At 50.6% G+C, this 14,720-nt stretch overlaps 1 protein-coding gene across 1 annotated transcript in view; it reads left to right on the top strand.

The window, feature by feature from the left end:
* Positions 1 to 1,063: 1,063 nt before the first annotated feature.
* LOC147673595 (potassium voltage-gated channel subfamily V member 2-like) overlaps positions 1,064 to 14,720 on the top strand; it is a 32,713-nt gene continuing 19,056 nt past the window's right edge. Inside the window, exon 1 of the mRNA XM_086947492.1 lies at positions 1,064 to 2,538. Within this exon, the coding sequence (XP_086803618.1) occupies positions 1,228 to 2,538 (1,311 nt within the window). The 5' untranslated portion in view covers positions 1,064 to 1,227. The remainder of the gene's footprint in view (positions 2,539 to 14,720) is intronic.

Here is a 14,720-nt window from a genome sequence, read left to right as displayed (position 1 = left end):
ACAATCTTCCAACAATGGCCAAAGTCACGAGTGCCTAAGATCACACAGTTTGGTAAAGTGGGGATGCAGGGATTATCATTAATCATGTTTCAAAGCTTTAAACTTAGCCATTAGGATTGTATTTTAGCACTTGCCTCTTCCTCTGCACTTCAGTTTTCATACACGATGACGTCATTTGTTATTGTGTGAACAAGGGTGATTATCAGTAACTCGCATCTCACTCGTGTAGAGAACGTGGTATTCTTTAAAAGTATTACGTCATGTCTGTCGGTAGGGAGTGGAGAGGCACATGCGTCCTTGTTGTTACTATGTGAACATCTTAACTTTTCATACACGCCAAAATATGGGCGCAGCTAAGGGCAGGGTTTAGGGACAGAACTGGGAGACCCTTAACCTGCATTGTAGGTGAGGAAACGTTAAGTGGAAGAAAGCTAAAGTAATAACATTTTAGCTAGAAACAACGTGAGGCATCAGTCCAAGCGGGAGTGACGGTGCATGCAACGTGTTGTGCATCGCATTCATTTTGCAGCAGGGTCGGGCCAGACGATTGGCATCTGATTAGCTGCAGCTGGTGCAAGGGCCCCGGGGGGTTGTTTGAGGTCGAGTGGCGCTTAACGATCTGAGATTTTGAAAAGACAATTCTAATAATAATTTCCCACTATGCCTGTACTTCTGCGACACAACTTGCTTCTGCTCTTGCAGCGTCACGTAAACGCGTCTACGCTGCTGTGACGTCCCAGCCCCGCGCAGAAGGTTCCAGATTCTCAGCGATGTGAATATGTTTTGTGATAGTTCATGAAAAAACACCCCCCCCTCTCAGGTTGTCATTGTCCAATGGTGTTTGAAGGGGGCGGCTGGTATTTGCTTTCATGCACCACATTGGGATATGCTACAGAATAATGCACTATTTCCATGTAACAAGAATTCTAGGAAGGACCCGCGCTTAAAGAGTTAATTCTAATCCGAAGTCAATCCTATTAAAGTCTTAAAACGGTAGAAGTGGCCTGTCGTCAATTCTGACACGCTAAGACCACACGGGCGCTAACAAGCACAGAACCTCTTCCTGGCACTCAGTGTGAGGTTGTGGAAACTGGAAGGAAAATCCTGTTTCAGGAGACGTCTGCACGGGCTTGGCATGGGGTGATGCAGTTCTGCATGCCCCCCCCCTCCAGCGCTGTAGCATGCATTGTGTGACTTGCACTATGTCGGCAGGCGAGAAGAAAATTAATGCATGTCCCCTGCGCTGCTAGGCCCGACGCAAGACCAAGGACAATGCGAGGCCTAGAGAAGCGGAGATCAAGTCTCTCAGCAAATCTAAAAATTAGCTTTTGTGAGCATGGTGATTCCAAGGCTACCGACAACTGCGACCACTCCTTGCCCTTTGCGCAAGCCAGCATAGTGAAGCCATGGAGCTCCGCACACAACATTGGCGCAACTTGCCACGATGCTGGCGGCGCCAGACGCACAAACAGCTGCGTTGGCCTCAACATCAACGTTGGCGGGAAAGCATTTCAGATCGACTCCCACATAGTGGCCCGCTACCCCATCACACGACTGGGCAAGCTTGCCACTTGGGCAGACCCGGTGAAGAAGTTGGACCTGTGTGATGACTTCTCTGTGCAGAGGAATGAGTATTTCTTTGACCGCGACCCCATGGTCTTCCCCTGCATTCTGCACTTTTACCGCAGCGGGGTGCTGTGGATCATGGACGATCTCTGCCCCACCAACTTTGTTGAAGAGATTGAGTACTGGGGACTTAACTTGTCGTACTCCGAGAAATGCTGCCGAACTCTCTTCATGGAACACCAAGACGACTTGAAAGAGTACCTGAAGGTTCAGAAGGAGCTGCAGGACGAGCTGGAGCCCCTACACCAAGAGGAACACTTTGAGGGCCAGTGGATGGGCGAATTCAGAAAAAAGATCTGGAATCTGCTGGAAAATCCCTACTCCTCTGTTCCTGCGAAGATGATCGCTATCTTGTCCAGCGTGTTTGTTCTGGTGTCCATTGTCGCAATGTGTTTGAGCACCGTAGAAGAACTGCAGGACTTAAATATTAACGGCAAGGCCTGCATGGAGCAGGTAGAGATCGTTTGTGTCATATTCTTCAGCGTTGAGTACCTACTGCGCCTGCTCACCACTGCAGACCCCTGCAAGTTTCTTAAAACTGCTTTAAATATCGTAGATATGGTCGCCATCCTGCCATTCTACATTCAGATGATCTTTGAGCACTTTTCTGAGGAAGCGGATATCCACCTACATCACACTGACATCGAAAAGATGGAGCGGGTGGGACAGTTGGGCAAAGTATTGAAGATCGTCCGACTGATGCGCATTTTCCGGATCCTCAAGCTGGCTCGCCACTCGACCGGCATGAGGGCGTTTGGGTTCACCATTCGGCAGTGCTATCAGCAGGTCTGCTGCCTCTTCCTCTTCATCGCCATGGGGGTGTTCACCTTCTCGGCTTTGATGCACTCCGTGGAGCATGATGTTCCTGGTACTAATTTCACAAGCATTCCTGTGACTTGGTGGTGGGCTGCGGTAAGACCTGGTCTTCAACTCTTTGTTGTTGGATACATTGATCTCACCAAGGAACCCAATGATGCGTTGTTAGCCCCTGTGATTTCAGCAAGTGAAACACTTGTGAATTGGGTTATGTAGAGGTACGCAGAGGTGGGGCAGTAGGTGTTCGGCACTTAAACAGGAGCTTATGGGGGTACATGTGTATAGAGGAGGCATTTGGAGTAATTTAACCCAATGTGTAAGAGGGAAGAATGAGGCGTGAATGTTTGTTCTAATTGATCATTTACCCCATATATGGGAGTCAGAATTTGTAGAAGAACCTGGTGTGGGCGGAAATGTGAAGTATGGCATACATATTGGGGGTCAGAGTTTACAGAAGTACCCAAAATGGCGCATTAATGGGTTTCCCACTCCTAGGGGAGCAGTATGGTAAACCCTTGTGTTTAAGAAGCCTTACAGGGTAATTTAAACCCTAGCCTAGGTGTTAAAATGAATTCAGATAATATTAGAGCATGTATTAGCACACCAGCCACCTTACAGCAAGCTATTAACCCCTTCGCTGCGGCGGCAATTCCGCCTCAGCACTAGGGGGAGTGGGGGGGCCGAGCAGCGCTCGCAGGCTCATGACGGAGCCGCTCCGTCACGAGCCACGGTTGAGCTGTGCTTGTGACGGAGCGGTTCCGTCATGGCCCCGCCCGCTCAATAGAACGCGCCGCGCAGGCGCAAAATCAGCGTCGTGCAGGCGCGGCGGCAGGGCCATGACGGAACCGCTCCGTCATGAGCACAGCTCAGCCGATGCTCATGACGGAGCGGCTCCGTCATGAGCATGGGAGGGGTTAATAACCCCAAACCGAGAGCTTTACAACACAATTCAATAAATAAATAATCAGGGTGTTTTTGCACCAGATTGATCCAAATGAAAAAAGTGAGGGACGAAGAAAATGTGCACATTTTAAGCTAGGATTCTATAATAGTGAAACTGAGTAAGCACATGTCAGGGGAACAACATGTTTTCCAAATGGTGCAAAAATAAGGCGCTGAACATTTTATAGAGAAACAATGGTTCCTGTGGTCTAGTAAATGTACAATGCAGAGTCAGTACATAGCATAAAAGCAATTAGTAACAGTAGAGGGTTTAAACGAGGAGGTCAAGGAGAGAAGCAAGGATCAGTATACCAGGTTATTTATCATCAAAGTTTGTATTTCAAAACAATGGTTGCATTAATATATACATTTGTACACATAGTATTACAAGAACAAGGTGCAGGGTGTCCCAAGTGTTTTTGTAATTTTTGCACATGGTAACACTGGTAGAATATTTCAACTTAATAGAACTTATTTAATGGTAAATACAGCAATAAGCAAGTGAAAGATGACTAGATATCCTTTTTGAAGGACTTTCCAGTGTGCAGGAACAAGTGTTGCCCTGCTTTTGGTAACTTTTAATCTGTTTGAGCTAAATGCAATTTAGTTTGTTTTAAAATCAGCAGATTATGTAGTAGGTGATCAAAAATACATAAGCATGCAAAAAATGATACAGCCTTATTATCGCATAATTTCAGTGACCGTGTCTATATGATGCTGAATAATGCACATTTATGGCTCTGTTCAGCAGGAAGGTTTTCCTTTGAAATCCCATTTTACCACAACAGTCTTCCCTCTTTCAAGAAATCAGTGCTTCTAACAAAGGCCTCGCCCTCTTCCTTTCCGTTTTCCTTATTCTGCCTTGTTGTAGGGGAAGCATCACATACATGTACTCAAAATCTCCAAGAAAAAGATTCCTTTTTATTGAGAGGGCCATTATCTGTTTTTCTGGGTTGAACTTCCGGTCACAGGGCATCTAAATGCAATTTGCTAATGCACATGACACATCAGTCAGAGGAAGGCACATTTCCTGTCTTTTAAGTCTATAGCAGAAATGTATCTCACAATTTACCTCTCTCCTTTTAAAAGAAAGAAATTGGATTTATTGTGGGATGGGGAGGGCCAGAGTCTGTTACAAGTTAATAATGATGAACATTACATCAGTTTGCATCTGTTGTAGGAGATTTATTTTCTCCATGCTGGAAGGGTTCATATGAAGCAGAGTAAAGGAGATTCAGGCAACAGTATATATATATATCTTTTGCCATGATTACAGCGCCAAGTAAGGTTCAAAGTGCTTGACTGACACAGGACAATGGATCTCATGAAAATCAGAACAAATAAAAAATTCAGCATAACAAGGATAATTGGCATAGAACATACTTGACTCAAAATATGTCCCCTACTCAATAAACATTAATTCCAATAACCAAAATGTAGGGATTTTTTTTTAGGGTTCTTCAGAATTTGGCTGTATAGCAAACATAATATGGTGGCAATATTATTATCTCAGCCTCTTGTCCACCTACTTTTTTCATAATAACTTGATTAATGCAAGATTTGACACAGCCTAGCCTGATGGCCGGAGGGTGTCATAGACACTAAATGGGCCATTCAGAAATGATGTCACAATAGGATTCAAAACCCAAACAGATGCCATCAAACAAAAGGAAGCTCTGCAATGCTTCCTGCTGGTGATTTTGAGTGATTCAAGACCTGTCTGGTTTTTTTTCTCATCTGCATTGGATGGAAAACCAAACATTGAGAGGATGTAGCCTTGCGGTTAGAGCTGTTGACCTCGAAGCTGGGGAACCAGGTTCGAGTAACAAAACTCGATGTCTGGGGTCTAGTTCGCGCTATATAAAACTCTTTAAAAAATCCTGAGATGGTCCATTGCTGTACTGTGCAGACCTTCTGCAAAGTGAAAACATGCTATGCGCCGTCCCATTTGTCTTCTAGCCACACACATAAAGATAATTAAGGACCGTATGTTTTTCATTGCAGTCTTATACTGGAGTCTTATTTCAACAACATTTGTGTAATTGTACAACAAATTGTAGGCTTGAGACAGTAATTGACTTGACCCACTCTCACGCCATTTGCAATGTTAATACTCAGCCGTGTTAATACTAATATAGCTCTGTACAGTATTTACATGGAGCAGTATTAACACCTACATTCCCAGGGGCGTAGCTTCAGGGGTGTGTTTTGGGTGGGGAGACAGCCATGACAACGCTGGCTTTACACCGCGCTGCCATTACGACTCTGCCATCACAACGCAAGTCGTTACAACGACCTGCGCAGGATGGCGCTAGATACTAAGGAATAGTAGATTTACTATTCCAACACCTTCCCTACTGTTGCGTAGGCTGGAGTTGGAATAGTAAATCATACTATTCCAAAATCCAGCGCCTACAGTGCAAGTCGTTGTAACGACTTGCCTTGTAATGGATGCGTCGTAATGGCAGCGCGGTGTAAAAGCTCGCGTTGTCATCACGTACATCCTTTGGGGTGTGACACTCCCCTACTAAATGGATTCTGATGTGTGTAGTTGGGTCCAGGGACCTCCCGTCCAGCTAGCAGTGTCTGTGGTCAGGTTTCCTCTCAAATTAGCAGCTCTCATAGCACAGACACACCTCTCTTTTACGCTTTGCAGAGCTTCTATACACCCACCTCTCCTCTTACCTCTCACACAAAACATGCAAAGAATAAACAAAGGAGCGGATGGCCCTCATGCGGAGAAGCCTTTTAAATTCAAGACTATTTTCATCCATTTTGCCATTTCAGTGGCAGTGATGGTTGGGAATTCTCCGTTCCACACACTCCAAATCTAACTGGCCAAGGTCGCCCCTGTACCTTCCCTGTCTGTCACTTCAGAATGAGGGCCAACATGCCTACTCCCCTGTACTAGCAGCGCAGAAGCTATAAAACAAAGTGCAGTTTTTATCTTAAAGAATGGTCATGCCTGCCCCAAGCCGTCGATAATACGTTGATGCTTGTGACTGCATTTATTCATTACAAAGAAGGGAACACTGCCTTGAAGCATGTCGGATTTGTGACTCGGGCGCGTTTGCAATGTGTACACCATTGTTCGTGATGGTAATTGTTAATTCCTATACACAATTGTGCTTTGCAAATTGGTAATTTTGGGTTGTAATTTTGTGTACCTACCCCTATAACTAATATGGTATGGTAATTGCATTTATGCAGCACTTACTACTCGTGACATGGTGTTGAAAAGCACACTGCTTAGTTTAGGTCTTGACTAGACACTGCATGTGCTATCCTTCAAGACCTTTGTTTCTATCAGATGTCTTAGAGACCACCCATTGCTTACCATTGGTTGGCTTCATTGTCACTCTCATTTGCTTGCTTCCTATTGGTCATGTGCTGTACACTTCCATCTTCTTTGTGTGTTTACCCCTCTACAGGAGTATCAACGCATTACTTGTGTCTTTCCAGTGTTTAGTTTTTAGGTACTGCTGTTTAGGCACTCTACCAGAATTTGTCTTTTTTTAGCTGGCTCCCTCGTCTACTTTCCCTACCCAGATGTTGGCTTGCCAGCACCCTTCCTCTCATTGTCTGTGTTTCCCAACTATCACCCTTCCTCCAGTAGTCTGGTTTGGCTTGCCTCATCACCTCTCTTGTGTTGTCCGTGTTGCCCTGCTTTTACCCTCCCTCCCATTGGCCTTGTTGCCCTGCTCCCATCTGCAATAAAAAAAATGTACTATGACACAAACACCGCTGGCTGTGTCATAGAGCTTTTCCCCCCACTCTATCCTTCCGTTGTCATTGTTGTAACCCCCACCCGTCCATCCTCCCTTTGTTGTCTGTGTTGCCCCCTGCTGACGGTAACAAAAAAAGGTGCTATGATGTTGACACCACTGACTGTGTCATAGTGCTTCCCTCCTACCTTCCACTGTCAGTGTTGACCCTCCAAACCGTCGACCCCTCCTCCGTTGTCCAAGTTGATCCCCCCCCACACCCATAACAAAAAAGGTGCTAACGCAGAGACTGTTGGATGCTTCATAGTGTTTTTGTTACCTATACCCACCCTCCTTGTTGCCTACCCTACAGCATGCACCTCCCTCCCTTCCTCCAGCAATGAAAAAAGTTATATAACGCAGCCAGCACAGGCCGCGTCATAGGGCTTTTTAGGTCACACCTAAGACAGCACCCTAGACTGCTTCTCAGAAAGACAAATGCGCCTGTCTTTTAAATCCGCTTTTAACCTCAGTGCTGGGAAAAGGTTTCAGCATATTCATTTAGTGCGATGGCTGCCACTCATGGCTTAACAGGCGCATATTCGGTGGCAAATCAATCCAGTCGCCTCATTTGCATTCTGTCCTCCATTCCTTGTTGTATTGACTGACAGCTTTATTAGCCCATTATTTTTTAACTCATTTTTCACTAAACCGCCAAACTTTTTTAGGTCTGCCTGAGACAGCGAGCATGCGCGGTCTCTTGTGAAAGATAATGTTTACTGCAAGGGACTCCCACTCTTAGGTTCCTTCTTCCCTTCTACCCCCTTGGGCCTTTTGCATCTTCCCTCCCGCCTCCCACTACTCTGTTATCCATGTTGCTTGTAACACTCCCACCCCGTTGCCCATGTAGCGTGTAACCGTTTTCGGTGTTGCTTCTTACCCACCCACACTCCGTTGTCCGTGTTGCTTGTAAATTGTTTGTGTTGTTTCTAACCCTCCCTCGCCCTGTTGTTTCTGTTGCGTGTAACCCTCCCACTGCCCCATTTTCCGTAGTCCACCCACCATACGAAAAAGTGCTATGACTATGACCGCTCTGGCCGCGTCATAGTGCTTTTGTTTTTATTGTTGACTTCCCACACTCCCTCCTGTTGTCTGTTTCATCTTCACTCCTGTTGTCCGTGCTGCCCACTCCCACCCCCAACTGCCGTAAGAAAATAAAGTGCTGAGACATGGCCAGCGCTGGCGTTGTCATAGCGCTTTTTCTAACTTTTCTTAGCTCTGTTGAGATTGGATGGAGGCCAGCAGGATTTCCGTTGTGAGCTGGGGTGGCTCTTCCGTAATGGCGAAGGAGAGTTGCCCCACTTGTCAGGGTAAGTCACAGAAAAATAAAATGAAAATGAAACAATATAAATACATTTTGTGACTGGGTTTGGCTTGAGCATGCGTGTAAGGCGTGGTGCAGCCGGGCCATGACATGAAGGAGAGTTGGGCACTTAGAAGTGTGTATGAACGTTTGACTGGCTGCTTTAGGCCTGCCAAACAGACGTGCACACTTCTATTTCTCCAACCCAGCTGTGTTGCACAGCCAGGTTGCAGAAAACCCGCTGGCTCCCAGGCACTGTCTGAGCGGCACACCAGGCTGCTCAGACCAATCCTGTTGCTCCTCTCATAGCATGAGAGCAGCACCTGGATTGGGTGGGGAGCCTGCGCTATCCCAGAGACTTCTGGGAGAGCACCAAGGCAGCCATCAGCGTCGAAGGCAGCGGCAGCGAAAGGTACGTTTTAAAAATTATTATTTTCCCCAAAATTCCCAATCCCTAACCCCCCACTTTTGTTTTGTGGCGGCCACCACTGGTGTGAGCTTTGGGCTCACCGGCCTACTGTGTCGTGAACCACACCCTGTGATCCAGCCCTTCCTGTGGGGTCTTTGGCAGATCTGCAGCACTGGAGGTGCTTCCTGGGCTTTTTATCTCATTTTCATATCTCAGTGTAGGCCTTTCAGTGTTTTATTTAGTTTATTTAGTTTATTTTTTTGTGCTTTGCAGTGCAATTCCCAAGGTTAGCATTGCTCTTTTGCCTCAGAAATCGCAGAGGCCAGCCACCAACAGGGGCATCAGAGGCCGCTGCCATAACAGACGCCGAACCCCCCACACCTCCAGCCAGAACTGGTTTGCGGCGCGAAAAGCGTGCGGAAAGCGGGGAGGAACCCCCATGCCCCCCACCCGGTAGCAAGGCGGCGCCTACCACCCCCCCCCGGCCAATGGGCCCCCTGCAATATTCAAATGGTCCAATGGGGGGGTTATGGCACCAACGACGGCCACCTTCGCGGGGGGGATAAAAGCCGGCTTCCCCCAGTATGACTCCTATCTTTGGAGCGGGGGGAGCAGCACGAGGAAGGAATTATGACGGCGGAAGACTGCACCGTGCTGCAGGAGAAGGTGATCGGCAGACAGAAGGGACGTCTGCCGCGCCGCCACCCGGACCCAGGACCATGCGTCGAGACCACCCTGACATCGGATCGCTGGACTGGAGGAGAGGCCCGGCAAGGTTGTCGTATCGGGCCGGGAGATCAGCTGAGGAGAGCCGAAGCATTGTGACAAGCTCCACCGTCACTCCCGCTCCTGCAAGGCAGCTACGCGGAGGAGAGAGCATCCCCCCCCCCCTGGGGCCAGCTCACCGGAGGATAGAGGTCTGAGCAGCGAGGTGAGCGTCGGACATAACAGGAGTCCCCTCCCCCGGCACCTGGCTCACTGGCTGAGCGCCGCCGACGGAAGGGGGAGAAAAGCGGCGGAGCGCAGAGGCAGCAGCGCACAAGAGGTGTGGCTTGGCGGGGCAGGCCAGGGCACGACCAGTAGTGGAGACAGGAACACGGCAAAGACAACAACCGTGCCAGGCAGTCTAGCCCGGTCTTTCAGCGGGGGCATTTGTTAATAAGCGCAGGGCAGCCCCGAGTAACTACAACAGGCCAGGAGTAAGGCTGAGGCGCGCCAGCAAGTAAACAGCGCCTCACTCGAAAACAATCCCCCCCCCACCCCCCCTCGACGCAGCCTACATTTTGGTGCGAAGCAGAGTGGTGGCAGCACCCCACCAGGCAAGCCAAGGACAGGAGGAGGCGAGCGAGCAGGCGGCTCATTAGCCCCCCCCCCCTCCGGGCGAGCAAAAGAGGAAACAAGCAACAACTACCAAAAAAAACCCAGTAAAAACTTTGTATCTTGGTGCATATTGGTGGCGGCAGCACCCTGCAGGCAGGTTGGTGCATATTGGAGGCGGCACCACCCCGCAGTCCTTGATTTCCACAGCAAGCTGGTGACGGCGAAGGGCACCAAGAATGTCGCGGAGAGGCAACAAGCGGCAACAAGAAGACCTTGGCGAACTGCTAAAGAGAATGCGGGCGACATCACAGGAACATGGGAGTGATTGGATGGACCGTTTTGCGTCGAGCGACGACAGCAATGAGGGGTCAAGCGGCCGATGCCAGGCGGACACCGCCCCACAGGCTGCCAAGAGGACAAGGAAGACGCCAGCCAAGTTCGCAGAGGCGGCACCACCAAGAAAGGCCCCCAAGAAGAAAGCCCGACCACCTGGAGCCAAAACGGCGGCGGCGGGACCCAGCACAGAGACCAGGGACGCGGCAACAAATGGTGAGCACATTAGCGAAATTGTGAAAGAATGCATGAAATCAGTGACACCGCTATTGTTGCAAAGCTTCAGCGCAGGCAGTGCAGGTGCGGCCCCACAGGGGGAGGTGACAGGACAGCCGTGGCATCTCCTAGATCCAGGGCAGGCACATGCACAGGCGCTAGGGGGGGTCACATCAGGGCCCAGGGGAGACGGCAGGTCTGCTCTGGCGGCCTGGGGGGACGCAAACTCACTAGGCAGCAGCGCAGCAGCCCCCCCAGCAACTGACCCTTACACAAGGCCTTCCCCTGGGCCAGCATCCATGACCACAAGAGCAACAGGGTTGGCCTGTCTCATACCATTAGCAGTAAAGGAGAGAATATGGAGGAAAGAATTTAGAGACATATTTTCCCTCCTGGAAATACAGCTAGAGGGATTTGACCTGACGACATGCGATAAGAAGGACGTGGATAGAAGGGAGAGGTGAAGGGAGCGCAAGGAAAGGAATTTCGACAACTGGCTAGACACATTCAGGATATGGCGTGCATAATAGTGGAGAAATTCCCGCGCTGTGCAGCGGATCTATGGCTTTATGAGGCCAGCATTCATAGGGCCCAGAGGCAATTTCCGGGCGATGCCTGGCTCGAGTACAAGGGCTTTAGGCTCAAGATGCAGATACACCCTGAGATGGAGTGGAATGAGGAAGACGTATCCGGCTTTATCCATAAAATTATGGTGGCCAAAGAGGCCAGGTCATGGGCAGGGAGGAGCGAGCAGCCCTTTCGGACAGCTTTCCACAAGGGGAGGGGGTGGCCTTTTCAGAGGTCTAGACAGGCCACCACGTGGAAGACAGCGCAGGCCAGCGGGGCACCAGCAATATGCTGGAAGTTTGAGGCAAATGAATGTACTTATGGAGCAGCATGCAAATTCCAGCACACATGCTCCTCATGCGGGGGGGGCACCCAGCAGCGGCATGCAAGCATAGAAGGGACCAAAAAGGAGACAAGAAGGAGCCGAAGAAGCAGTAGGGAGCCCACAGGGGCGACCGGGGGGAGCAGGCCGGATTAGCCTACAAGCTAGCATGGTCCCCAATCAACACCCCCAGCTACGCAGGCTAGCAAACAGGTATCACAACAAAACAGATGCCAGGACACTAGTCCAGGGATTTGAGGCAGGCTTCCCCATCCCTTTTTTGGGCACCCCCCCCCCCCCCTGCCAGGGCAGCACCAGGAACATAAAATCGGCATTATTACACCCAGGTGTAGTGTCTAAGAAATTGGAAAAAGAAAAAGCCCTAGGTAGAATAGAAGGCCCTCTCGCCTGGAGGAGTGCAAGGGCGTTGTCATCTCCCCGTTGGGGGTTGTACCCAAGAAAGATTAAGGGCAATTCAGGCTGATACACCATTTATCCCATCCCGACGGCGGGTCAGTAAATGACGGGATTGACACCGATGTATGCTCGGTGAGCTACTCATCCATAGACGACGCCATTGACCTAGTTAGGGCAACCAGGTGAGGGACGAGCATGGCAAAGGTGGACATAGAGTCCGCCTGTCCTTTACTCCCCGTCCACCCCAACAGCTTTCATTTGCTAGGCTTCCAATGGAAGGAGCAGGTGTATTTCGACAAGGCCATGCCAATGGGGTGCTCAGTAGTCTGTGCTTACTTCGAAATGTCCAGCACCTTTGTAGAGTGGGCACTGCAGGACAGACACCCGGCGGGAGGGAAGCTGCATTACCTGGACGACTATCTCTTCACAGGCCCAGCAGGATCAACAGAATGCGAGAGCACACTGGTAGCATTTGAGGGCTTGGCAAGCGAGCTGGGCATCCCCCTGTCAGCAGAGAAGACAGCAGGCCCAGCGACAACCATGACATTCCTGGGAATAGAGTTAGACACCCTCGCCGAGACAGCCAGACTCCCCCCCCGGAGAAGGTGGCAGACGTCCGGGCAGAAATCAAGGGTCTTTGTGGACGCAAAAAGGCCACCCTTAGGGAGCTACAAAGTCTCATAGGCAAGCTGAACTTTGCAGCTAGGGTGATCCCGGCAGGTAGGGCATTTGCCAGGCGCTTGATACAGCTAACATGCGGAGTAACCCATAAACACCATCAAATCAGGTTAGGGGGGGAGGCGGTCAAGAAGGACCTGCTTATGTGGGACACCTTCCTGAAAGACTTCAATGGTACTCTGATTCGGAGGGAAGGTTGGGTTACTAGCAAACAGATTGCACTGTTCACCGATGCTTCAGGCAGAACAGGCTTTGGCGTGATATTGGGTGACAAGTGGTGCGCAGAGCAATGGCCTACTAGATGGCACAGGGAGGGGGTGACCAGCAATATCACCTTCCTAGAACTATTCCCCATCATAGTCGCACTCACGATATGGAGGCGCTTCCTGCGAAATATGAAGCTGACACTATGGTCCGATAACAAGGGGGTGGTTCAGGCAATCAACAGGGGGATGGCCAGGTCCCCAGACATCGTGAGACTAATGCGCCGACTGATTAAATTGCAGTTGGAGGGCAACATAGACGTGAGGGCCCGTCATGTCCCGGGAGTACACAACGTAGTGGTAGACGCCTTATCCAGAGCGAGAATGGGGAAGTTCAGGGAGCTAGCTCCGAGCGCAGACCAGACCATGACCCCCTTTCCGGACCAACTCTGGGACCTGGCGGGGTCGACTTGTCAGAACTAATCAGCCAAGCGCTCGCCCCAGAGGCAGCCAGGAGGTATAAGAAGTATGCGCCACAGTGATGAAAATAGGCGGCATCCGGTCACTGAGCGACGCGGGGGCAACGAACGGGGCAGCTGAGGCATTCATAAGGTGGGCCTTCGACGCCAACAAATCCAGGTCATGGGGCAGCACCCACCTATCCGCGCCCACCTATCCGCAATAGCCCATTATGGTAGGCTGGCGACAGGGCAGGACCCAAAAGCATCCCACTACATTAAGACAGCCATGAAGGGTTGGCGATGCGCTGAGGGCACAAAGAAGGACAGCAGGCGCACAAGAGATTACACCAAACTGGGCACGCTACTGCAGGCACTGGAGGGCATAGCGAGAGACACATTTGAGCTTCACCTATTGAAGGCGGCATTTTTTACGGCCTTTTTCGGGGCATTCCAAATTAGTGAGCTGGTGGCACCAGCCAAGACAGGGGCGGTGAGGCACTGCCTACAGGCGGGCAATGTAGTACCAAGGGCAGGGGAAGTCAAGATACTGCTCAGATGTTCAAAAACAGATGAGGCAGGCAAGGGGGCATTAGTGAAACTGCGCTGCATCAGGGACCAGACCTGCTGCGCAGTTTGTTGCCTGATGGCCTAGCCGGCGAGGGCCCCCTCTTCAAGCACCAAGACTGGTCACACCTGAGCAGATTTCAGTTTAAGGTGATCCCGCATCTCGCGCTCAGCAAAGCAGGGCTGCCACCCGCAGGCTTCGGGTTCCATTCTTTCAGGGTAGGGGCAGCCACGACAGCCGCACAACAGGGCATGAGCGAGGCAGGGATCCAAGCTGTAGGGAGATGGCGGTCAAGGGCGTACCGCACGTATGTTAGGCCGCAACTAGTATAGGACATCAGGACCGGCTGGGGGGAGGGAGAAGAGGAGCGCCACCAAATGACAGATTTGTGTGTCCTCTCCCCAGCAGGGCAAAGACCGCGGCTGGTATGGGTGGTAGGACACTCATACATTAGCAGGATACACGCCTGGTGGCGAGAAGGGGGCCACAAGCGGGAGGGACGGTCAGTGGATACGTGCGTGCGTTGGTACGGCCGACCCGGGATGAGATGGGACCAGCTCCCGGCGACCCTGATGGAATTGCTGGCAGAGGCGGCCCGGCGCCCGTATATACTGATCACCCACCTCTGGGGGGAAATGACCTGGCCAAGTTAGGGAGGCGAGCCCTCCTCCACAACATTCAGAAGAACCTCACAGAGGCCGCCAGAGCCTTTCAGCGCACCACCGTGATCTGGTCGCAGCTGATCAGCTGAAGGGAATGGCGAGGGGCGCAATCCACA

The sequence above is a fragment of the Lissotriton vulgaris genome, chromosome 12 (assembly GCF_964263255.1).
Source record: "Lissotriton vulgaris chromosome 12, aLisVul1.2, whole genome shotgun sequence".
Lineage (NCBI taxonomy): Eukaryota > Metazoa > Chordata > Amphibia > Caudata > Salamandridae > Lissotriton > Lissotriton vulgaris.
The sequence above is the reverse complement of the archived record's forward strand: the minus strand, read 5'-3'. Positions and strand labels throughout refer to the sequence as shown.